At 33.4% G+C, this 26,444-nt stretch overlaps 2 protein-coding genes, 1 long non-coding RNA gene and 1 pseudogene across 3 annotated transcripts; 2 read left to right on the top strand and 2 right to left on the bottom strand.

Annotated features, from left to right (window-relative positions):
* Positions 1 to 699: 699 nt before the first annotated feature.
* On the top strand, positions 700 to 19,306 carry LOC105670154 (uncharacterized). The gene is made up of 7 exons (XM_067351703.1): positions 700 to 6,170; positions 16,179 to 16,484; positions 16,554 to 16,704; positions 16,773 to 16,993; positions 18,484 to 18,594; positions 18,662 to 18,803; positions 18,878 to 19,306. The coding sequence occupies exons 1-7, from the start codon at positions 5,980 to 5,982 to the stop codon at positions 19,037 to 19,039; spliced, it is 1,284 nt and encodes a 427-aa protein (XP_067207804.1). The 5' UTR covers positions 700 to 5,979; the 3' UTR covers positions 19,040 to 19,306.
* Positions 1,616 to 2,134, top strand: LOC136998682 (nuclear transcription factor Y subunit beta-like). Its single transcript, XM_067351764.1, has 2 exons — positions 1,616 to 1,832; positions 1,944 to 2,134. The coding sequence occupies exons 1-2, from the start codon at positions 1,616 to 1,618 to the stop codon at positions 2,132 to 2,134; spliced, it is 408 nt and encodes a 135-aa protein (XP_067207865.1).
* On the bottom strand, positions 7,553 to 12,288 carry LOC105667310 (general transcription and DNA repair factor IIH helicase subunit XPD-like; annotated as a pseudogene).
* A 4,381-nt stretch (positions 19,307 to 23,687) lies between the features above and the next one.
* LOC136998649 (uncharacterized) lies at positions 23,688 to 24,790 on the bottom strand. The gene is made up of 3 exons (XR_010889238.1): positions 24,472 to 24,790; positions 24,191 to 24,314; positions 23,688 to 24,031 (listed from the first exon to the last, which is right to left on the bottom strand). It is a non-coding gene; the product is annotated as an uncharacterized lncRNA (long non-coding RNA).
* Positions 24,791 to 26,444: the final 1,654 nt, after the last annotated feature.

The raw sequence follows: 26,444 nt of genomic DNA, 5'->3' as shown, positions 1-26,444 counted from the left end.
AAAAGTTACTGTACTATGGAGATGAGTGGAGGAGACGGTAACATATATTATAAATGCAGTCAGATTTATTGTACTCTTGTTAAAATATTGTAAAAATAATGTATTATTAGTAATTATAATAGTATTTATTAGTAATTATAATAGTATTATTAATAGTGGTCTTCCGCACCACCTTCGAGGTTCCACTAACGGCGCGTTAGGTTTTTTTAGTGGACCTTCGCCAGGAGCCCTATTATACCACATTTCATTAATCTTTCTATATATTTCTTTTATACATATGTGATGTCATTTGTAGACAAAATACTTTTTTTACACTTGTCATTTACAAGTGCGGTGTCATTTGCAGACAAGATACTCTTTTTACTCTTGTCATTTACAAGTGCGGTGTCATTTGCAGACAAGATACTCTTTTTACTCTTGTCATTTACAAGTGTGGTGTCATTTGCAGACAAGATACTCTTTTTACTCTTGTCATTTACAAGTGTAGTGTCATTTGCAGATATACCAAATTTTAAACAATTTCAACAAAATTTGGCAAAATTACGACGATTTATATCTTAAAATCTTATTGAATTTGGGAATAAAAATTTTTCAATTTTTTATTTTTATTATTAAAAATAAGCATCGAACAAAAAAACTGCAAATAGAAAAAAGTTTCGTCTCATCATTCTCTACATGCCTATGTTTAAAAAAAATTAATTTTGCGACTTTCAAAATTTTCATGCTTCGAGACGTTTAGACGATATTTTTACACGATTTCGAGCGCAGAGCGATTTCGTTGATCCGCGTCCTCAATTGTGTTTATAAGTCGCGTACAAACAGAGATCAGACTAGTTCCTTCGGTTCCTTATCAGTTAATACACTTGACGGAAAAGTCGATTTGAAGAATATTGCGAAATATGGATCGTAAGTAGAAAATTAAATTATTATTAAAATCATCATAAGAGATATAAATTATTATTATTTATTAATTAAAAATAAAATTTTTAATTAAATAATATGAAAAACGGCATAAGAGTGATGACTAGATTGATTATGACTAGAATTATGTGTTAAGAATTAGGAATAATTAATACATTTCGTTATCTTATTTCAAATAAAATAATTCCAATTTGATTTTCCTAATATTTAATATTTATTCCTATTCCTAATATTTTCTCTATTCTACGTAGAGAATCTTTATTATAATATAACGTTACTCCAATAATCGCTAATCTCAATCTATTGTTTCTATGTTGCAAGTTTCTCAAGTAGCATAGCTTTTTAAAAAAATTTACATTAAATCTTGCTTAAAGATTAAAATTTTTAATTTTATGTATTTTGAATATTAAAATTGCTGATTCTTTTAATTTTATGTATATTGAGAATGGTCGAATAGTCAACTGTTTATATTCTTAAAGACAATTTTGTAAATATAAGAAAGGTTAACACATATTATTTAGCTGTAGCTCATAATTCTTCTACCGTTTTTCATGTTATTTATTTTGTTAGCAAAATGTTTAATCTTTAGTTTCTTTCTCCTCTCTTATACATATATAACAGTTTTTATTTTTTTTAAACTCACACATAAATGTATTACTAGTTTAATAAATATATATTAATTTTTGCAGAGGACATGACACAAAGAGTGGAAAGTATGACGCTGGAGGAGAAAGATGCTGCTGTACAACAGTTGATGCAACAAATGTTGCATCAACAAGAAAAATTGGTACAAATGCAGCAGCAGCTGCATTTGTTAATAAGTAGTGGTGCAACAACGCAGCAGCAGCAGCAGCAAAATACAAACACAGAAAATATCCAAGAGCAGCAGCAGCCGCAGGAACAAACAAGAGGTACATTATTTTTTTTTTTAATTTTTTGTAACTAAATGATTAATTTATATGCATGATTGTTTTATTTAATATAGTACTTATCTGTAAATGTGCTTATTTTTTAGAAAAAAGGAGAGGAGGCGGAAAGTCTCGCGCTCGCTGGTATCACCAGCGAGGTGGAAGAAGTGAATGGGGAGGCAGGGGTAGATGGGGAGGCAGAGGTGGATGGGGAGGCAGAGGTGGATGGAGCGGCAGAGGTGGATGGGGTGGCAGAGGTGGGTGGGGACCGAGAGGTGGCCAGGGCGGAAGAGGCCATATCATAATAAAAAAATATTATATAAATTAAAATAATATTAGATAAATATAAAAATAATTTTATATATTAATTTCATATTAATATTAATTTTATTTTTTTAACAAACTTTTATTTTTTAATATTTTTTTTGTATTTTTTATTTATATTTTTATTATTTTTTAACTTATTTACTTATACAATATACTTATATTTTTATTTTTTAATATCTTTTCTATTTTTTATTTATATTTTTATTTTTTAACTTATATTACTTATACAATATACTTATATTTTTTTTTATTTATATTTTTATTATTTTTGACGATATTTTTATTATTTTTTAATTTTTTATTTATATTTTTATTTTATATTTTTTTTATTGATTTATTATTATTATTAATAATATGTTTTTTAATCTAATTTATGTGATAACATTATAATAAACATATATTGACTAGTCATATTGTGATAATTTTATATTAAGATTTATTTTACATATATATAAAATAAAATTTCAAATAAAATCAATTATCTCGTGCTAACTCTCTATCCCGTCACATATTTATAGATAAATAAAATATTACTAACATGTCTGTAAATGACATCACATATGTATAAAAGAAATATATAGAAAGATTAATGAAATGTGGTATAATAGGGCTCCTGGCGAAGGTCCACTAAAAAAACCTAACGCGCCGTTAGTGGAACCTCGAAGGTGGTGCGGAAGACCACTATTAATAATACTATTATAATTACTAATAAATACTATTATAATTACTAATAATACATTATTTTTACAATATTTTAACAAGAGTACAATAAATCTGACTGCATTTATAATATATGTTACCGTCTCCTCCACTCATCTCCATAGTACAGTAACTTTTGCTAATATGCAGTAGTTTAAAATAAATGATTAAAAATGGAATAAAATATAATATGGCATATGGAGCATATATCATAGATTGTTGGTGTGAAAATTTTAATTATCTTTTATATAGAAATAATTCGTCTACATTTGACACGTTAAAATGTACACCGATCTCAGATTGAGATACTAGAGTGTACGAAAATTAAGTACATTATTGATCTCACTATTTGGATTCTCCGAATGTACGAATAGAAAATTATTGAACGGGAGAAAAAATATCAGGACGCGAGTGACTAATTGTAAGTTGGGAAATAATTAAAAGTTTTACAGGTATGTAAAATCTTTCGAGTCGATAGACATAAATGCCAAAGCAAGCATGGCTAAACGAATAAGGCGAATGGCAAGAACATAGTATATGTTAAATTTACACTTTGTTGCAATATTGCAAAATAACTTCATTTTTCTATTGACAATAGCAAATCTGAATTATTTCAAAAATTGTTAGTTTTAACATATGCGAATATTATTAATAAATATAAACTATTATTTTTTAAGCAAAAAAAAGATTATTTGATAATTTACACTGTTAGAAACAAATGCGGAAAAAAGAAAAGAAAGTTGCGAGAAGCAAATCTCGAACACGGGATTTTTCATATTCCAGCTACATGCCTTAGAAACACTTACTTCTTAGCATTTATCGTCTGTTGCGTCGGCTCGGTGGAAGGGAGACGGCGTTCTCTTCCATTGGTCGACCGGGTCGAGCTCACACGGATAGGGTGACGTCATCGGTTCTCGGTTGTATTAGTGTGATGCCGCCGCTCGTTTCTGGCAGCATTGGCCAGGACTAGGTAAATCCGCGGACGGATGTACATCATGGCAGCCATCTTGAGCGACCACTTTTTGAAAGTGAGAGGGAATGCTCGAGCATAGCGGCAAGCGGCATACCGTACGCCGTACGTATTAATATGCAGTGTATAGTCTTTTATGCAACAGTGTATGGAAATAAACGATCAAAATGGTATACTGTAGAGCTTGTGGCATAACAGCAGCAGCTCGAAATCATGGAATAACGTTTCATCGGTTAGTATTATCAACAATAATGAGATTTTTATTTTGGAGATTATAATCATATGTATAGTATTGTGAAATTGTAGATTCACAATAATTACTAAATAATTTTCACTCACAAACAGGTTTCCGAAAAATCCGGATCAAAGAAATGCATGGATAAATTTTTGTAAGGACGAAGGATTTAATATAAATTTAGATTTTAGATTTTAACATTGCTCTTATGGAAATACTGCACGAGTGCAATTCTAATGAAAAACGCCATTAAGATTTGGTATTATTGTTGCATATTATAGTTATTTTCTTTTAATTGTACATTATTTCCTAATTAAACATAACAAGTCATTCAATATTGGCGCTCTTGAGCGGCCATCTTGAGCGACCACTTTATATAGTCACTTCCGTCCGCACTTTTAAGACCAAACGCTCCCTCCTGTTTCTTTTTACTCAATGGTCCGTTCTTATATTCAAAATCATCTTAAGCACGGACTTATATTCGTTCTCTTCGTCACACATAGATTGTGTCTGACGAAGAGAGCGAATATAATATGGGCGGTATTCATAGTCCGTTCTTATATTCAAAATTGTCTTAAGCACGGACTTATATTCGCTCTCTTCGTCACACATAGATTGTGTCTGACAAAGAGAGCGAATATAAGTTTGTGCTTAAGACGATCTTGGCCGGTATTCATAGTCCGTTCTTATATTCAAGATCGTCTTAAATACGGACTTATATTCGCTCTCTTCGTCACACATAGATTGTGTCTGACGAAGAGAGCGAATATAAGTCTATACTTAAGACAATCTTGAATATAAGAACGGACTATGAATACCGGCCCTTGAATATAAGAACGGACTATGAATACCGGCCTATAAGTTAGTAATATAATATAAGTTCGTGCTTAAAACGATCTTGAATATAAGAACGGACTATGAATACCGGCCATTGACTACACCTTATTCGACTACAAATTGATAGTATTAATAAAAGCAGAGTGAAGCCTATAAAAGTAAGTACAATTATTTGGTATATGGTTTCTAAAATAAAATATCTAAGAATAATGATATTATAAAGAAATAGGATTTGTCATAAAAATTGTAATTCTAACCTCTCATTGTTTTTAATAGTTTTATTTACAATGAGTTTTATTTATAATAAGTTTTATTTAAATGAGTTTTATTTATTATTGTGATACAAACATTATTGTGATACTGAATATATAAGTAATAATAATATATATCTTTTTCCCTCCACATTGGAAGGAGAAAGATAAACTCTGAACTAGTGCAGCCAGTTCAGCTATAAAAAACAGACCTTATGGGCGGTATTCATAGTCCGTTCTTATATTCAAGATCGTCTTAAGCACGAACTTATATTCGCTCTCTTCGTCAGACACAATCTATGTGTGACGAAGAGAGCGAATATAAGTCCGTGCTTAAGACGATTTTAAATATAAGAACGGACTATGAATACCGCCCTATGAATACCGGCCATAGTGTAGTTCAGTGTAGCTTTATGGTGCACACGGAGCACAAATGTGCGATCCATACACCAGCCAATCAGAGTCCACTAACAGTCACGTGACAAGTTGGCGAGTATTAGCGTTTTCGATTATACAGGATTTGAACGACCCAAGATTGGTTAATGACGTCATTGCAACCTCTCCACCAATGAAAGACTTGCATTTATAGTAAAATAGTGATTGATCAACCCTAGATCGTTCAAACCCCGTTTATTCGAAAACGCTATATCTCTTTTTAGGGTCTCTAGGGAAAACTAGCAGCTGCCCGAAATGTGTAACGCCGAGCTCTGGTCTAGCAGATTTTAAGCCAAAAACACTTCAAAAATAAAAAAGTATAACGTTCAGTGAAGTAAACATATCGGTTATAATATCTATATTCTCACGTGATAACGTTCAATTAAGAAGACAGATATGTCTGATCCGTATACTTTTCCGAACGAGATATTAGAAATAATTTTCAATTTCTGTGATGTATATACTTTATATCAGCTTAGTATGGTATGCAAACAATTTAGTACTGTGGCAGGCAATACATTAAATAAAAAAAGTCAACATTTGTTTGTCAGTATCGCGAATCAGGAAGGGAAAAAATTTTATAAACGGTAAGTTAAATAAAGCTTAATCTTTATTTATATTGCAATTTATTCTAGAACAGTGCTCGGAATTAGTTGAGCATTTTAGCAGATTTTTCTGGTTGACACCTTCTTCCCTTTTCTTATGAAAGATTCATACTGTGATTGATGTCCGACGTACGACGTCCGATGTCCAATAATAAAGCTTGTTTTCTAAACGAAAAAATATTTCTAGCTAGAATTTCTAACATCGAACGCAGTACGAATCCACCATTATCGCCCGCACCGCAACTGTTAGGATGAAATTAGATGATACGGAAAAGAACTGCGATATTGATTACGATTCTCTCTTGATTATTGAAATGGATGAAAATTTATTAAAATTCATTAAAAATATTTTTAAATTTATTATGTTGAAATATTTCAATAGATTTCCGCGCCACCCATGAGGTACTATTGCTGACGCAAATTTTTTTCTTTTTTTTTTAATTATAGGGCAATATTTATAGTCCGTTTTTATATTCAAGATCGTCTTAAGTGCGGACTTATATTCGCTCTTTTCGTCACACACAGATTGTGTCTGACGAAGAGAGCTAATAGAAGTCCCTATTTAAGATAACCTTGAATATAAGAACGAATTATGAATATCGGCCATAGTCCGTTCTTATCTTCAAGATTGCTTAAGTATGGTTCTAAGATACTATAAACTAATTAGAAAGCCATATTAGTATCATAAGACAGTACTTAAGATAATCCTGGAATAAGAATGGACTATGAATACCGCCTATAAAAGGCCAAGAAAATCTAATTTTTCGTATTTCATTTTTTTTAATTAAGAATTCGTTGTTTCTTGTCTTCAGTGGAATAGGTCTACTGAGAAAACCACACAAAAAAAAAACATGTCGGCGTCGCTGGCTCTAGCGGCTGAGGCACTAAGGAAAAAAAGGAGGTGTCAACCATGGATATCGGCTGGCTCAACTAATTTTGAGCATTATTCTAGAACAGGGCTAACGAAATGTGGCTCGCAAGCCGATCCCTCCGTCGAACATTTTCTCCTCTAACACGACTCGTCGGCCGGCAGAACCATTGAACTATATAGCATACTGGCTTAGTTTACATCGATTGTTTAGTACGCGTACCAAGTACTAAATCTGTTTCTCCGATAGATATAAATCGTTTAGTGTAAAATCTACACCAATCAAAGAAGCAGATTTAGTACTTGGTACGCGTACTAAACAATCGGTGTAAACTAAACTATTGAAGAGCGCTTTGAAAGAATGGGGCTGATTCCACTGGGGCAGAAGAGAGAGTTATATTTCCGTCTGTCTTTTTCGCAACGTATTTGATTGGCTAGCGATGATTATTTGTATTGTAAAGTTCAAACTAAAAACATTCTCCAAGAAATTCCATTACTTTGAAAATAATTTTTAACCATAATTAAGAAATCTATGAAAATTTATATAAATAATATCCCAGCAAACACAGATATATAACAACTATATTGCAACAATAAAACAGAATGTAACATGTAATGTAACATGTATGTTACATGTAATACAATTGTTAGTTGTAATTTCCCACTCACAGGCTTGTTGCAGTTCTATCACATAAATATAACGCGGTACTAAAATGCCACGTAACTGTTATATAAAATAGATATATCATGCAAATAACATGCAATATAGTTGTTATAAAACTGTTATTAGATTTGTTATTGAATAATTACATTCTTATTAGGTTAGGAATTAAATTAGATTATTAGCCTGTAAAAAATGCAAATCTCAGAAATAACAGATCCGTGAATTAATTCTAAGCAAAACTAAATAAAATATTTTTGTGAATTAATATTTCATTTAGTTTTGCTCAGAATTAATTCAAAGTTCTGTTATTTCTGAAAGTTGCATTTATTACAGGCTAATAACCAAAAGCTATAATAGAAAAATCAAATCATAATTTGAAAAATATTTTATTTTACATTGTTTTTTTTTATTTTACATCAGTTTTATTTCATCAGTTTTTTTTATATTATATAATATGTACATTAAAGAGGATTGCAACATGTAACATTTTTTCACTAATTTAGCTTAAAGTTAACAGTAATTCTAACATTAAGAAAAACATTTATGCACTTAAGATTATTTATATGTGACAAATAACTTTCGAATATAACATTATATTATATATATATTTTATATATAATATAATGTTATATTCGAAAGTTATTTGTCACATATAAGTAATCTTTTTATTTCAATATTTGCTCCGTTTGTCCGTTCTCGAGAATCTCTGCAGTGATGAACATCGTTTGTTAAAAAAACACACATTTCTAGAAACACGGATGGATTATTTTCAAAAGAGTTACCTTATCTGCGAACACCATGATACCGTAATCCGTCTTGCCTCTGATCGCGCGTCCTACGCACTGAGCGGCGTGTCTCATGGCATCGAAAGTTAAGAAATCGTTCTCCCGACTCTTCGAGAATATCGGAACAATAATTTATTCAAGCATATGCAAACATAAATAACATTAGTTTGAATTATTTACATCACGCTCACCTGAAACTGATCTCTCAGATATTCTAAACGTGCCTTCAAGATCCGCGATTGCGTGTACACGTAAGGTATGCCGAACATGAGTACAGCTCTGCCCAAGTGATGATCGAAGTCAACGCCCTCGGACACCTTTCTACGAGCTACCGAGAGCAGAACGGCACCTCTGCCGTTCTCGCAGGCCTTTATATAATTGATCAGAGCCAAACTGGTCTCTGCCGAATCTTGAGTTTCGATAAACAGCAGCTTGTGCCTTTGAAGCTGATCCACAACCCCTTGATCATACCTGCGATGTTGAACAAAGATAGATAATTGTCATTATAAAAGTTCGGTGTAATGTATACGTACCAAGCAGCCACTACAGATTCCATGTACAAATACGATGTGAAGAAACAGACTAAACCGTCGGGCACCGTCGCAGCAAATTCCACCAATAACTGATCGTAATTTCTTATGACAGCCACATCCTCTCGCGTCTCATACTTCGATGAAATGGCCACTTGATCGTTACCTTTCGCAACGATCTGATGGAAACGCAAAAAAAAAAGAGTATTGGTAAAGTCTCTGAACTATTACGCGTCTCTCTTTTAACTCACCATAGGAAGAAGGCACGGCTGGCCAATGTCATTGTGAAGGAACGACATTACAACTGGATGGAAGTTTAGAATTTTGGGATACATATCCAATGGCGACAGAGTGCCGGAAATGATTATCACCGATTGGAATCTGTCGAATATAGGCTTGATAGCGATAGAAGAATCTAAACAGCTAAAATGCAAGATTGGATTCAAGACTGTTGGCGTTTTGTCGTCGAACGGCTCGACTATAATTGTAAAACCGTGTGTATACGTGGAGACCAATGTCGCGAGATGCGTCACCAGAACCACCGGAGAGAAATCCGTTAAATCTGTTATTTCCATGGTGCGTAGGAGAGATGCTAATCTTTAAGCGCAAAACCGCAATGGTTTTCGTTCGATAGCGACCTTCGTTTGAATGTCTCTAAGAAACGCTGCAGGTGATTCTTGCACGACGTGTTGAACGCGCAAGCGAGTTTTCAAGTACTCGACGAATTGTTTCAGGAAACTGACAAAATGTTCGGCGTTTCTTATATTACCTAACAAACGACTTCTGCAAAGAGAATTTAATATTAGATTGCAGAATTTTACACATGCAGATTGTCAATCAAGAGACTTATTTACCTTCAAGTATTTTATTTGGTAAAATTGGATTGGCCAAGATAACGTCGGTTTCCCTCTGCATTTGAGCATCTTTCAATTCCTCGACCAATCTGTCGTATTCATCCTTCAGCTTATTCACATCAACTTCCTTCATGCTAAATCAAAAACACTGACAATATTCTATATTTCAATTTTAACACACAAGAGTACTGAAACACTTACTCGGCTACAGTTTTTTCTAAGAGTTGTATGTTGGCCGAACTTTTCTCCATTAATCTCCTGTTTATTTTTACGCTCATGGAGTCGATGCAAACGTTATCTATAATTTATAAACACATTTTGTACTCATATTACAAACTACCGAGTTCCAATAAAAAGGCAATTTTAGTTTTTGTACCAATATTATGGGCCTCATAAAAAATAACTACTGAACTCTTGCTCAATTCTTTAGATACAGTTTCTGCGATCTTCGGATCCAATAAATAATGGTAACTGTATACTACAATTTGTGCGTGTAAGATCTGGAATTGTCAAGCATTGATAGTCAGTTTTACATTTATTCATCCACAAATCATGTTATTATTTAAATCATATAATAAAGTTTTATGATTTCATACTGTGAATCTTGCTAGAAAATATGGGCACCAATTGCGATCTCTTCCATAGTCTTTCAAATCGTCGATGGAATAAATATCAGGAGGTATAATTTGTTCTTTTCCTTCCATATCAAAGCCTTCATAAAAATTACAAATTTGCGTCGACTCATCGTAATTGTGTCTTTTTTGTACATATGATGCAGTTAGAGAATGACAATGGCCATCCACAATTTTACCTTCTCGTTCTCTACTGACCTAGATATAAAATATAAATAATTTTGATACTTGATTACAGCAATTATTTTGATAAAAATATATATAAGTACAGCATTTTAATTACCTCGGGATGAATACACATATTCTTAGGTGAGCTAAGAACTAAACCAACAATTTTTGGTTTGCTTTTGGTTTCTTTCTCATAATAATCCATAAGCTTTTTTAACTCTATTATCTTCTCTATCTCTGGTACTGTTCGAGAACAGTAAATTAATTTTGTAACATCCAATGGATGTTCTAACATGTATGCTACTATTAGTGATAATAGAGTTATTGTCTTACCAGTACCCGAAGGCATCTCCAATAGGCAATGTCCCTAAAATGCCATATAATCTCATCGTTCAATAGAGTCCTGACGAGTGTGTCCAACTGCGCATAGACCTTACCAAGCTTGTCAATGTGTGTAACATATAGTTTGATTAATTTTCTCGCCTGTGAAAAAGAAATGGAATATGATTAAAAAATTACAAAAATGAATGAACCCTTTGGAGAATTTTTTAATATAATCGAGCAGCAACTTCTGCTTTTGAAAAGTGATGTTTTTTTAAACGAAAATTTATAATTCAAATTTTATACATTGCCATGCAGTTAGGCATATTGCTGCAACAAAAGATTAAACAAAATACGAATTAAATCGTAGATAATTACATCGGTTTTAGATGAGGCGATGATGTGATTCAAAGTTTTGTCGAATACAATTTGATTCACATTTTCGTCCGCGTCCTCTTTGCTGATGTCGTAAAAAGTCACTGTTGTATAAGAACCATATTCGTCAGTATTCGTACTGTGCACCGTCACTAAAAACATGCGATCGGAAGTGAGATAATTTTCAATTTCCGTAGTCGCCTGGGCGTAATCTTGAAAAGCCACCAATTCATGAAGAGCCACTCTAATCGCCTGTATAAAAATGCACTCGTGCATTATTAATATTGTTAGCGCAAAGATCAAACAGAAGCGACAGTGAATCGACTACAGATGCGTCACCTGAGCGGGAAGGATGCAGAATATCTTCTCCAAGGGATGCAGCAAATTGGATTTGTACTGCTTCTTGTATCCCTCGCAGTGTTGCGATATGGGACCGGTTGTATGCGCATGTGCGACAATACGGCGTCAGTACAGTGTCTCATACAAATTAAACAAGGCACCGTTACCCCGCTACATTAAAAATATTTCTAAATTTTTTGAAATTGATTGAAATTTTTTACTTCTTGGTTTTTTAGCTGCTGGCTCCGTAGATTCCATGCTTGTAAATAAATAAATCTTACCTTATTTGTAGTCACCAGACCTTCTCATGTCAAAACGTCCCGCCATACGGTCAACACATAACATATAACGGCACTGGATCTCCATCACTGCACATGCGCAGAGCCGCACATGCGCATACAACCGGTCCCATATCGCAACACTGATCCCTCGTCGATGAAGAAAACCGTGACGAGTCCGGCCTCGGATTCTATACATTGGACTCGATGCCAATAGTCGTCCTCTTGAACGGTGTAAAAATGGCCGATGATCCTGCTGACGCCGAGGTTGATTCCTTCTCATGATTGTAATGCTTCTTCATATCAATCACCAAAGCACGCGTGCGCAAGTGTCGTGTAGCTCTCATGGTCCAATTGCGCGCGTACAAGCAATGCACGCGGCGCAATAAAATGTACGAGTGATGGCCGGTTTATGCTTCGGTCTTAATCTTAATCTTAAGAGTTGATAACGTAAAATGCCATAAGGGCGTTTATACTTCCCTAGTCTTAATCTAATAGCGTTTTCGATTATACAGGATTTGAACGACCCAGGGTTGATCAATCACTATTTTACTATAAATGCAAGTCTTTCATTGGTGGAGAGGTTGCAATGACGTCATTAACCAACCCTGGGTCGTTCAAATCCTGTATAATCGAAAACGCTATTAGTCTTAATCTTATAGCGTTTTCGATTATACAGGATTTGAACGACCCAGGGTTGATCAATCACTATTTTACTATAAATGCAAGTCTTTCATTGGTGGAGAGGTTGCAATGACGTCATTAACCAACCCTGGGTCGTTCAAATCCTGTATAATCGAAAACGCTATTAATCTTGGAAAGATCCCATCTTTTAACTTTAGTCCCTAATGTCCTAAGGCCGGGCCAATGAGGTAAGTCTGACGTCCGACGCAGCACGAAACCGCGCGAAATAATGGTTTTCGATTTTTGTAAAATACAAAAATGAGTGATGCTGATTTAATTGAATGTGTCCAACAATTCGATGTTGTTTGGAATAAAAAAAATCCAAATTATAAAAATAAATTAGTGGTTAGGTTTTGTTACATTTGCACATGCGTAGTCCGAATTTCCAGAGAAGCATAAACGAGTCCTTAAGATTAAGTTAAGACTAAGGCCGGTATTCATAGTCCGTTCTTATATTCAAGATCGTCTTAAGCACGAACTTATATTTGCTCTCTTCGTCAGACACAATCTATGTGTGACGAAGAGAGCGAATATAAGTCCGTGCTTAAGACAATTTTGAATATAAGAACGGACTATGAATACCGCCCTAAGACTAAGATTAAGATTAAGACCGAAGCATAAACCAGCCATCAATCGCGCGCATAGAAGACAATGCGCGCGCTGTATACCGTTAGTACCGTTAACATAAATAACCTAATGTAAATAACGTAATATTAGCTATTTACATTAGAGTCCGTATCCGGTTTCTGCTAATGACTAATAAATCCCGCGTAATTGAAAATAATAAATTAAATTATTGCAGAAACATTATAATACAAATTTCGGTAATTATGCAGAATAGCCATAGCAATTTCTTTACCAATATTAAAATAATTGTTATATGACAGGTTTCATAACATTAATATAAAATCAATATAACATTTGTTGTATAATATGTTATATTTATGTTATATTACTTCTATTTTTAAATAACGAGAAGCTAACAAAGCAATGTAACAGCTATGAAATAGCTATTATATTGCGCCTAAAAAAGAAATTTATATTAATGTAATATAAATACCGTGTAACATCTGTTACATTACATGTTACTTTCATGTTATGTTGCAGTTAAATTCAGTGTTTGCTGGGTAATAAAAGAGTTTTTAAATAATTGTTACGTCCTGATAGATGTAGAATTTTTTCGTTGGGCTCGGCGATCGACGTAAACGGACCTGACCGCACGAGCCGAGCGGCACGTTTAGGACTTGCGACGGGTCAGCGACTGGAAGAGTCGTTTTTACTCCGTCAACAAGTCAACCGCTCGTGGTTCCCTTTTTGGGTCAAGGAATTGAATCCCTATTACCCGGGGCGGAACCTTTGTGCGCAATTTGAGAGGGAAGGTGTGAGGGGGTGACGAACGAGGAGGGTGTGGTTAAATAAAAAAGAACAAAAGTTTAATTTACTAAAGACAACATTTTAATTTGATTGAATTTATAATTAGGATACAAAAACTTAATTCTTAATCGCATATGTTAATAATTTTATTTATGTATTCTTTACAAGTGTGTGTGTGTGTGTGTGTGTGTGTGTGTGTGTGTGTGTGTGTGTGTGTGTGTGTGTGTGTGTGTTTTATTTTTCCGGAGGGAGGACAGAAGAAATAATAAAATAAAGAGAAATGAACTGACTTACTCGTTGCAGAGTAGTTCGGATCGCGTTGAATATGTTCGGTGGTTCTGAGCAGGCGCCCCGTTGAGGGAAGGTGTTGTATAGGCGTCGGACCCTTTTGTAAACGAGTGGGCACCCTACTGCGGGATGGTGTCGTCAAGGTAATGGACCCTCTACTTGAGATGCACCACGAGATGGTCGCGACAAAGTATCAACTGATTTTACTCTTTGATTCGCGCCCCCGAACTACTCGAAAAACTGTTTCGAGAAACTGAGCTAAACGGAATAACTGCGCAAACTGCTTGAAAAACTGTGTGTGATTGTGTCTGGAGCCACCAGAACACGGGTTTTTATACTTTTTCTTTGGGGTAGATCCCTTTGGAAAATCTTAGGTTTTTGGAGTGGGGATCGAATAGGAATTAGTCTTGCGAGAAAATTTTTAATGTGGGGGAGGATGGCGTCATTTTTAGCTAATAGGATTGGGTTTAGATGATTAGGTTACTTGAAATGAGATAGGAAGAAAGAGGCCCTAACGAATAAGGAATAGCGTCGTTTCGGGTCCATATATGATGGGGGTAGGTTTTTGAGGTGGCGTAACCCGGTTGGTGTTAATTAGTATAGGTGGGGTGCATCTCAGTGTCTTAAGATCTGGGTGGGCGTAGTCTTTAGACCATACGATGGAATGATGGGTGGTCTATAGAAGTGCTTGCCCCGATTCTCGGCTTTCGGATTGGGTGGTTAAGAATCGGTATATAAGTTCGCAAAGCCTTGGGTCACTGATCTAATAAATTTGACAGTTTACGACTGTCGCGTGCCCTTGGTGTCGCGTGGAGAGTGCGACTAATGCATCTCGGTTTCCCAGACCTACTAAACACGTGCGCCGTATCAGGTGTCGCGCCTTCTCGGCATGCGACTGCGGTCATTCCCCGATCGTTACTCGGTAAAACCCTATCTACTAGCTAGAGTTCCCGTAGGTGGAATCCAAGAGTATGACTAGTTGGTGCCAGTTTTTTCTTTTTATCTCTTACTCTAACCGTCTGGAGTCGGTTAAGGACTCCAGCTACCGCAAAGTTTTGACTTTTACGGTTTTTCTGGCGACGATAGGCACGCTGAGCGGCCAAGGTATTTTGAAATATCCATGCTATTTTTCTCCGTGAGAAGATTCGAGCTCCTGGTGTCTCATGAGAAAAACAGCTCTGGCGTTATAATATTTCTTAAGAGTTTTGTTGGTTCCGCGTTTACTAGGTCTGGTATTTAATGAAAAGAAAAGAATCGTGTAGTCTGATCAGGACGTAACATAATTATCATTATGAAATTTACTAAATTGAACTGAAAACTGTTACTTTTTAATAAAAAATTGCTGAAATATTTATGGAATTAATTAATGGGGTCAATTGAGAGAAATTTTCAAATACATTTCAGCAAAATTTCGTTATATTTTTAGAAAAATATTTCTATTAGGGTAGGCACCAAACTTAATACGCGTACCAACGTTTTGACGATGTAAACTAGGTGTATATTCCATTTTTATTAACAGAGACAATGCAATGACATCATTAATCACTTTTAAATTAATCTAAATTTGTCCAACTAAAAGAATTAATAAAAAGTGTTTCTAATAAACATACTTTTTTTTCAAATCTAATACAATATTTGTCGATAAAACTTTTTCACGTATTAACAATAAGTCATAACTTTTTATCTTGTTTTTAATTATGCAAAACTTTATTCAATTTTTCAATTATACCTTTTAAAATGCATTTTAGTATTTGCATATTTTCAGAATATGGAATATACACGATTTCACATAAAATCACATTGGAAAACACGTCTTATTTTCTTTTACAGATGTAAACCACTATTATCTTCATATAATTCTAAATTTATTACATATTACAACTGGATATTTGCTGGTTTTAAAGAAAGTTATATACATGAAGCAGAAGAGAAAATGTGTAAGGGCACATTTTATAGGAAAAATAAATGCCTAGAAATGACTGAAAATACGGTTTGGTTTTGTGATGATAATAATGTTTTTGCTTATAATCGCGCAAAGAACGGTACCATTAAAAAGAATAAAATGATTGTGGGAAATAATAACACTTTTATTAAATCTATTGCTCTTTCCGATGATTATATTATAAGTGGTGACGTGTGAGTATTTATTTATAAACTGTATTTTATATTTATTCCTTTTTTTATTATTGACAAAAATTCTTGCAGAGATGGTATTATTAAGCACTGGAAAATTGAATCAGAGAAGGATAGAAGAAATTATCTTAAATATTCAGTAATACATAATGTACATGAACAAATTGATCTCATAGATGCAACATCACAACACATTATAACTGGTTCTGAGAATTTCATAAAGGTAAGATTCAAGAAAAATTGCAATAATACTATGTTAATGTAGTATGTAAAAAGTTTGTTTTTTCGTAGATACTGAAATATACAAATGATAAAACAGGTTGTACAGAAGAAAACGAAATATTTTGTGAAGCCGACGTGGAACGACTTGAAATGCAACTTCTTGACCACGATTCTTGTGTGGAATCAATCTCATTTGACCCTATAGGAACAAAATTTGCTGCTAGTTCCTATGATCTTCATGAATATTATAATCCACCATCAACGTTTCTAATTTACGATATTGAAAAAAAGTAAGTTATATTTCAATTAATTGATCAGTTTCTGCAAATGTTGAATTAAACATTGACTACATTTATACAGACACTATTACCTAGTAAACACATAGTAACAGTAACGTAACATTGATGTCATTATTTCCCACTCAACAATATAATTGTTATGTACAAAGCATGTTGTATTACAATTACATTGTTGAGTGAAAAATTATAACATTGACGTTGTGTTACTGTTAGCTTGTATTTACTGGATATATGATTCGATTTAATAACGTTTCTAATTATAACTTACAAGGACAGTTTGATAACCCAAAAATTCTAAAAAATCTGAAACTGCAGAAATATAATATATGAACCTAATAAAAAAGCTATTTCTTGTTTTGGCAAAAAATAATTCTAGAAGGGGAAATACCTTTCGAAAAATCGGATTTTCTTTGAAGAGTGTTTCCACTCCTAGAATCATTTTTTAGTTTTTTTTGTTAGTGAGTACTAAACTATATATACAGGAATAGGCACTGAATCGCTTGTCGCGAGAGAGAACTACATGTCGTGTATTGCTGTCTTTTTACATACAGTCAAGTTTTAAACTTTTGACTGTGTTTGGCGTAGTAGGTACACATCAGTTACAGGAATGCCTTAGGGCCTATCCAGACAAACTTGCATAGTTGCTTAAACATATGCATAAAAAAATTGATTGTTCCATTTTCTTATGCATTTGCTTAATGACCAATCAATTTCTTTATGCATATGTTTATGCAATTATGCAAGTTTGTCTGGATAGGCCCTTACACATGAATTTGTCAACGAGTGTCAAGACACATTTGAATTTGTTTGTGAAATTCACACTCGTCCAAGTTCATGTGTTAAGGCATTTCTGTGATCGTGTGTACAATCGGTACAATACCTACGAATCGAGCGTCAAAATTTTTTGGTCTGTCTGTATATCTATAAAGTATAAACTGCTGATTTTCTATCTCAATAATAAGTGAAGGACGTGGGCATGAGAGAAAGTAAAAATATATCTTTCTCTCTTTCACATAGTGGAAGGATCCGTCGTTAAGCCTGCATCAGATTACACAATGAAGATTGAAAATTAAAAATTGAAGTTAACCAATCAATACAAAAAAAGCCAAAAATTCTTTATCCTGATTGGTCAAATTTCAATCTTTAATCTTTATTTTCAATCTTCAATGTGTAGTCTGATACGTACATTATGCCCGTATATAAAGCTATACTCTGTCCAGCAAGAGAAAAATCCGGTTTGCGCATAGAAGCATAGCAGTCAAAGTGGAAAGAGCGTTGCGCCACTCGCTGGCATTGAAAAGCTGCACAATCAGTACAGTTGTGTGGAATGGCGGGCTTTCTAAGCGTCCCGTGAGAAAAGACCTGAACAAAACTAACGAGTTTTTGTTTTAACCGTGGATTTTTCTTTCGCTGGACAGAACATAGGATTTTATGTATTATTGGAATAAAATATACATCATGTTAATGTAAAGCAATTTTAGTTATCATGTAATGGTTAAAAAATTTGGAGATAATTGTCTCCAACTACTATGGGAAGATCCTCAAACTATTCTCATGTGTTTTAAGTATTATATTAAAAAAATGGACATAAGGTAATAAATCTTATTGCTGTTATTAATTAACTATTTAATTTCTTTATATTTGCTACTGTGATTTCAGAACATCCGAAGTTGTACGTACATGGGATACTTCAAACTATGAAGAATTATTAATGTGTTGTTCATCAGATAATCAGTACACTTTTATGACGGGATATTCTAAAGTTATTCTATGGGATCAGAGACAGAGTGATGCCATTCAAGTTTGTATTTTATTTTCAAATAATTTGTATTTTGTACTTTATTAGTGAATTATTATTGTCTTAAAAATTTTTAGACGTATACTATGGAACATGACGATAAAAGTATATCTGCTCTAGAATTTGATAACTCTCATATATATGTTGTTAAACATGAAGACCTTTATGAATTGGACTTCACGGGAAAACAACACTTTGATCACAAAAAAATAAAAAAGTTGTTTGGCAATTTTTATTAAATAAAATAAAATTGGTTGAAAATTTTTTTTATTATATTTTGAATGTTTACATAATTTCAATGAACTCTATACATATTGGGAAGCCCCGTGCTGCTCAAGATGCGATCAGACAAAGAGATCATTCGAATTGTTTTATTTTTTCTGGTGTACATTCTTTTCACTGAATTCTATACATGTGTATATTTATGTATACTCTACATATATGAATATAAAAAATACAGACTTTTTTCAGCCTATAAAAAGAGACAAAACAATTCCACTATCTTTCTCTGTCTCTCCTTTATGCCACTCTTATATTGAAAAGCCTGCATCAGACAAGCCTGCAACTTGTTACAGCAATTCACAAGCGATTTAGTAAATTACTAAAATTGCTGTGTGCTGTATGAATTTATGTAATACTCCTATATTGCTGATTGAGCTCGAGAGTTGGAGCCATTGTACACAAAATGACATAACTGCATATGCATAGCATAAGACCGTCTCGACCAATAAGCATCTAGCAGAAAGGCGTATATTGATATGTTACACGGACTAAAGCCGAGAGCACAAGCTTTTACATAAAGCATAACGCATAAGCATAAGGAAATTGATTGGTCTATATATAAGCATAAGCAAATGCATAAGGAAATGGACCAATCAATTTCCTTATGCTTATGCGTTATGCTTTATGCAAAAGTCTGTGCTCCGGCCATAAGGAATAGAGGGACGGAGCACAAGCTGTACCGTTGGAGCACGTTTGCGGCGGGGGGGGGGGGGGGGGCCGCCATATTCGTTTAGTAATCACCACACATAGAACTCACTATTTGCGTATGTGTGAGAAATAAAAGTCAGATCCTGCGCACAATAAACAAAATAGGAAATAGAAATAGGAATAATTATTAAATATTAGAAATAAGAAATTGGAATTATTTATTTTAAAAATAAAAAGAATAGAAAAAATTAATGCATGAATTAAGAAATAAGAATTGGAACTAATTAATATATTTTATTCTCTTGTTAGATGTAAAATAATTTCTCTTTTTAATATTAAATGATTATTGCTATTTCTAATATTTTGTCTACTGTATGCAGAGCCTCAGAGTAATAAAAGTTAAAATATTTTATAAAATTTATAGTACAACAATAATAAAACCGCCTAATCTCTTTACGCTTGTCACTCGTTATGTCTAGTGGCACCACTACACGAGTGTAACCATGTCACAGACACAGAATCTCTGTGTGAGAATCGCTACATCAATATGGCGGAAAGCAGTCCCTTCCGCACGCTTGAATTACCATCCCCTCTCGCCTAAACTAGGACTTTAGACTCAGTCCCTCTATTCCTTAGTCCGTGATATGTTATGCTCATTGAGTTCTATGGTTTCGTTCCGTTTTGCGCATAGCACGCATCGTTCGCATCGCTAATGGCCGGAGCACAGACTTTTGCATAAAGCATAACGCATAAGCATAAGGAAATTGATTGGTCCATTTCCTTATGCATTTGCTTATGCTTATATATAGACCAATCAATTTCCTTATGCTTATGCATTACGCATTATGTAAAAGCTTGTGCTCTCGGCTTAATGCTTAGCGCATTGGCTGCGTTTTGTTTCATTATGCGCGTGATACATGCTTTGAAACGGAACGATATTGAACGCATTAGAAGCGGAAAATCAAAATGGATTCCACAATAAATTGCGCTATCAATGTGACAATGTTTTTAATTGATGAAATGAGTGACAGTAATAGTAGTGAATCATCAATGACTCTTCCATTATGACTCTTCCTATTTTGACACTTTTTACAATATCGCTATCAATCGCCATATGCAATTACGCAATCGCATGGAACGCATAAGCTGCTGCAACTCAAACTTGAGGTAGCTGATGCGTGTATTATGCGCTGCAGGTGGTGGGGATCTAGGGAATTCTAAGCGCTGTTCATGCGCGCATTGAGTGAAACGGAACGTTTTCTATGTAATTCGTGCGCACAATGTGCAAAACGGAACGCAACCTATAACATACTGGAGCGAGCCTTTCAGGAGTGGGGATGTCTCCATCGGTCGAAAAAAACAGATAGATTACGTGAGGCTAGTCTTCCTTGTCAGCGTATGTTTTCAGCACGGAGTAAGGCCGGCGTCACATAGAACCATTGAGTAAAAAGAAACAGGAGGGAGCATATACTAGCCAGGACTAGGGCCGGTATTCATAGTCCGTTCTTATATTTAAGATTGTCTTAAGCACGGACTTATATTCGCTCTCTTCGTCACACATAGATTGTGTCTGACGAAGAGAGCGAATATAAGTTCGTGCTTAAGACGATCTTGAATATAAGAACGGACTATGAATACCGCCCTAGGTAAATCCGCGGACGGATGTACATCATGGCAGCCATCTTGAGCGACCACTTTTTGAAAGTGAGAGGGAATGCTCGAGCATAGCGGCAAGCGGCATACCGTACGCCGTACGTATTAATATGCAGTGTATAGTCTTTTATGCAACAGTGTATGGAAATAAACGATCAAAATGGTATACTGTAGAGCTTGTGGCATAACAGCAGCAGCTCGAAATCATGGAATAACGTTTTATCGGTTAGTATTATCAACAATAATGAGATTTTTATTTTGGAGATTATAATCATATGTATAGTATTATGAAATTGTAGATTCACAATAATTACTAAATAATTTTCACTCGCAAACAGGTTTCTGAAAAATCCGGATCAAAGAAATGCATGGATAAATTTTTGTAAGGACAAAGGATTTAATATAAATTTAGATTTTAGATTTTAACATTGCTCTTATGGAAATACTGCACGAGTGCAATCCCAATGAAAAACGCCATTAAAATTTGGTATTATTGTTGCATATTATAGTTATTTTCTTTTAATTGTACATTATTTTCTAATTAAACATAACAAGTTATTCAATATTGACACCCTTGAGCGGCCATCTTGAGCGACCACCCTATATAGTCACTTCCGTCCGCACTTTTACGACCAAACGCTCCCTCCTGTTTCTTTTTACTCAATGCATAGAACCCGTAGGCCGGCGTCACATAGAACCCGTAATCCGTAATCCGCACCGAAAGTCCGCAAAAGTTACTAGGGATTGCGTCCGTAACGTTACGTGTGTTTTATCTCCTTGTGTTCCATGGAGCCGTAATTCCATGAAATTTCCGTAAAAGTTACTAAAAGTTACTAGTTATTACTAGTAATGCTTTTTTTAATTTTATTTATTTAACTAAATTTGACGATTTAATTAAAATTTTTGTTAAAATTATAATATATTCTGTAGTTTTCTTATGAATAAAATACAAATAAACAATTATAATCTGTTAAATAAAAAATAGTAATACCGTTACGTGTGTATTTACGGCTCCATGGGACACAAGAAGAAAAAACACACGTAACGTTACGGACGCAATCCCTAGTAACTTTTGCGGACTTCCGGTGCGGATTACGGATTACGGGTTCTATGTGACGCCGGCCGTAATCCGTAATCCGCACCGAAAGTCCGCAAAAGTTACTAGGGATTGCGTCCGTAACGTTACGTGTGTTTTATCTCCTTGTGTCCCATGGAGCCGTAATTCCATGAAATTTCCGTAAAAGTTACTAGTTATTACTAGTAAGACTTTTTTTAATTTTATTTATTTAACTAAATTTGACGATTTAATTAAAATTTTTGTTAAAATTATAATATATTCTGTAGTTTTCCTATGAATAAAATACAAATAAACAATTATAATCTGTTAAATAAAAAATTGTAATACCGTTACGTGTGTATTTACGGCTCCATGGGACACAAGGAGAAAAAACACACGTAACGTTACGGACGCAACCCCTAGTAACTTTTGCGGACTTTCGGTGCGGATTACGGATTACGGGTTCTATGTGACGCCGGCCTAAGAGTAAGGAGACATAACTAGATAGCGTATAGAGAAAAAAGTTGGTCACGAAAAATGTTCCACGAAGGAGGAGGTTTGCCGAATGGAATAACTTGCAACATTTCGTCGCCATCTTAAATCTGTTCTTTTTTAGCTGTACCATGAGGAACATGAACTGAACTGACTGCACTCACTCTCATCGGTTGTGAAAAACATAAATATGAATTTACTAAAAATATTATTCGCTTTTATTTAATAACACGGATGTTTTTTTTTGATCAAGCAAGCGAACAAAAATAATAATGCTGAAAGAGAAAAAACAAAAGAAAAAAGGAAATCTTCCAAATTAGTTCAATTAAATATTCCAAATGCTACAAATATGCATTCTCAAATAATTAATGAAACAAATACGGTTGAAACTGTAATACAAATAAAAACAAATGCAAAAAGGCGTAAAATTGAAATAACTTTTTGTAAAAAACAATAGCGTAAAAAGTAAGCGTTAAACTTTATATATATTTTATATACTTACTTTTATATTTTATAAAAATGTTTATTTTATAAAATAAAAAATAATTTACTTTTTAATACAATTTATTGTCATATTTACAATTCCAATCTCTATTTTTATAAAATTAAAATTTATATATATATATATATACATAATTTGTAATATAGATAAAAAGCTAATATGCTTTCACGATAATAATTTCAAGATATAATAATCTTCTAATATCTAATTTAAATTAAAATTATCAAAATATTTATTATATGCAATCAAATGCTTAAACTATTGTTTGATTTTATAAATATTGTATTATTTTTACAATTTATCAACAATTTTTAAAAATTCATTTACTTCCTCAATATTTTCAATTACAATAAATTTTGAAAAAGAATGAATTTCATTATTTATATAAATATTAATCTGTCCATTTTGCAAAAAAGCAATTTTTTTTCTTACACTATAATCACTTTTTATTTTTTGAAAACCAAAAAACATTTCATTCCCTCTTGAACAACTCCATTCAGTAGAAGGAAATGTAATAAACTCCAAGTTGTCTTGCAAATATTTAAAATTATTGCGTCCATCATTTTTAGATTTCATCTTGTTTCTTTGTCTGAAATGCTAAAAAATAATAAAGTAATATAAATATTATTTTTCTACAACATTAATATTTTTACTTTAAAACTGACTTTTGTTTTTCTTTTTTAATACTACTTCTATACTATATCTATTATAAGTAAATATAATATTATATATTATAATACTTTTTAATATTATTACCTTTTTTCTCTGCAGAAATGTGTGTGTATATGTATATTTTATTTTCAATCTTTATTTTCTTGAATACTGATACTGATAAGTATATTCTAAATTATATATATTATCATCTACGGCGTTTTCTTCTCTAAAATATATTTATAATTATATTAACCTTATTTAAGATAAACATAGTTTGTGTTATATAAGATTTATATTTTTTATATTCTTTATGTTCTTTAAAAATTTGTAACATTTTTTTTATTTTTTAAAAATTTATTTGTTTATTTCAATTTCATACTTACGTTCCATGCTTTTCTAATCCTTATAACCTTTTCTCTCACTGTGATCTCATCTGTCATTGACAATTTAAAGATGGCGACGAAATGTTGCAAGTTATTCCACTCGGCAAACCTCCTGCTTCACGGAACATTTTTCGTGACCACTTTCAATCTATGTAGTTAGGTCTCCTTACTCTTACTTCGTGGTTTTCAGCATAAGCAATAGAACGTAAATAGAGACAGAAATCCTCACATTGCTATATGTGTCCTTTTCTAAATCGCGGACGCAGTTTTCTTTGTTCGGGATAGGAAGGCTCGCTCCAGTATGTTATAGAACTCAATGGTTATGCTATGTAAATCAATATGGCGCCTTTATGCAAGATGCTCATTGGTCGAGACGGTCTTATGCTATACACATGTAGTTATATCATTTTATGTGCGATAGATCTTAGTGCCTATCTTAGAACATATATACTGGAAGGGACATAGCTGACTTGCCGTTGTCCTCAACATCTATCTATCCTTGTCTGTACATTTTATTGCAATACGCATGCGTCGATTATGTTGATGTGTGTGATAACAAACTAGACAAGCTTATCTATGACAAGCCTTCCAATATAATCAAGTCTAAAGAAATAATCATAAAAAAGTATACAAAACTAATACTATTTAAACATCAATGAAGTTTTTAAATATTTTTTTTATTATTTATTATAATAATTTTTATTGTACTAGTTACTATATATACAAGATATAATTAAAATAAGATAACAAACTTTAGAGGAGCGAGAATATTACATAATAATAAATATTACTTTTTTTATTTTTTATTAATAATATATATTTTATATCAGTAATAGTGGGTTTGACGGACATATGTTGATGTCAAATTTTTTTTCATGTTTGGTCTCGCTCCTCAAAGTTTGTTATCTTATTTTAGTTCATCCTGTACATCCTGTATATAATTATTGTTCATTACAGTATTTGTTTTTGGTTATGTGCATCATTATTTTTATATTTTATTTTGCAAGACTATTTTTACATATTACTACATATTATTATGTATAATTTATAATATATTGCAATTATATTATAATATAACTTAAAGAATAAATTGTTATAATCAAATTTTTAAATGCCTTTCACCTATTTTAAATCTTTCTACTTTCAACTTAAGCGGTTATTTATTCGCGCAAGCGCATTGACCGATTTCGTACAGACAAGGATAGATAGATGTAGGGGACACTTTTGTTATGTATATTTCATTGAAATATATACCATACTGGAACGAGTACGCCTTTGTTCTCGACCGGTCAGATGGAGATAGCTGTTCGAACCCGGATCTCTCTATCTAACCAACAGTTTTGGTCACGTGTTCACAACTACTATTAGTCGAGAGTAGACGAGATAGAAAGAGAAATCCGGTACCGAGTCACTGCCTTGTCTGACCGTTTTGTCGAATAGAGGGGGTAGCATGTGCTCGTTCCAGTATGGTATATAGTTCAATGGTATATTTAGATAGGCTATGCCCTTTCCAGTATATATGTCTAAGGCGTATGCACATGTGACACCCGGCGTGGTGATACAAATTGATAATATTGTAAAAATTCTTGAAAGATGCCAAGCAGTTGTTGAGCAGTTGTTGAGCAGTTGTTGAGCAGTTGTTGAGCGGCCATTTTGTTGTAGGGTGTCATCATTGAGTTCTATAACATACTGGAGCGAGCCTTTCTATTCCGAACAAAGAAAACTGCGTCCGCGATTTAGAAAAGGACACATATAGCAATGTGAGGATTTCTGTCTCTTTTTACGTTATGCTGAAAACATACGCTGGACAAGGAAGACTAACCTCACGTAATCTATCTGTCTTTTTCGACCGATGGAGACACCCCCACTCCTGAAAGGTTCGCTCCAGTATGTTATAGTAAGGCACTAGATATGTAGGTATTCTTATCCGCCATTTTGGTTCCTACTAGATGGAGAATTATAGCGTATATAGT

This window comes from Linepithema humile, chromosome 3 (assembly GCF_040581485.1).
Source record: "Linepithema humile isolate Giens D197 chromosome 3, Lhum_UNIL_v1.0, whole genome shotgun sequence".
Lineage (NCBI taxonomy): Eukaryota > Metazoa > Arthropoda > Insecta > Hymenoptera > Formicidae > Linepithema > Linepithema humile.
This window is presented reverse-complemented; position numbering and strand designations above follow the sequence as displayed.

What these genes read in the sequence shown, in the direction of transcription:
- LOC105670154 (XM_067351703.1), top strand. Translation starts at nt 5,980, where the DNA reads ATGTCTGATCCGTATACTTTTCCGAACGAGATATTAGAAATAATTTTC. An exon ending in GGGAAAAAATTTTATAAACG is followed by an intron (nt 6,171 to 16,178) that starts GTAAGTTAAATA and finishes TTTCTTTTACAG; the next exon opens with ATGTAAACCACTATTATCTT. An exon ending in GACAGAGTGATGCCATTCAA is followed by an intron (nt 18,804 to 18,877) that starts GTTTGTATTTTA and finishes AAAAATTTTTAG; the next exon opens with ACGTATACTATGGAACATGA.
- LOC136998682 (XM_067351764.1), top strand. Translation starts at nt 1,616, where the DNA reads ATGACACAAAGAGTGGAAAGTATGACGCTGGAGGAGAAAGATGCTGCT. An exon ending in GCCGCAGGAACAAACAAGAG is followed by an intron (nt 1,833 to 1,943) that starts GTACATTATTTT and finishes TTTAGAAAAAAG; the next exon opens with GAGAGGAGGCGGAAAGTCTC.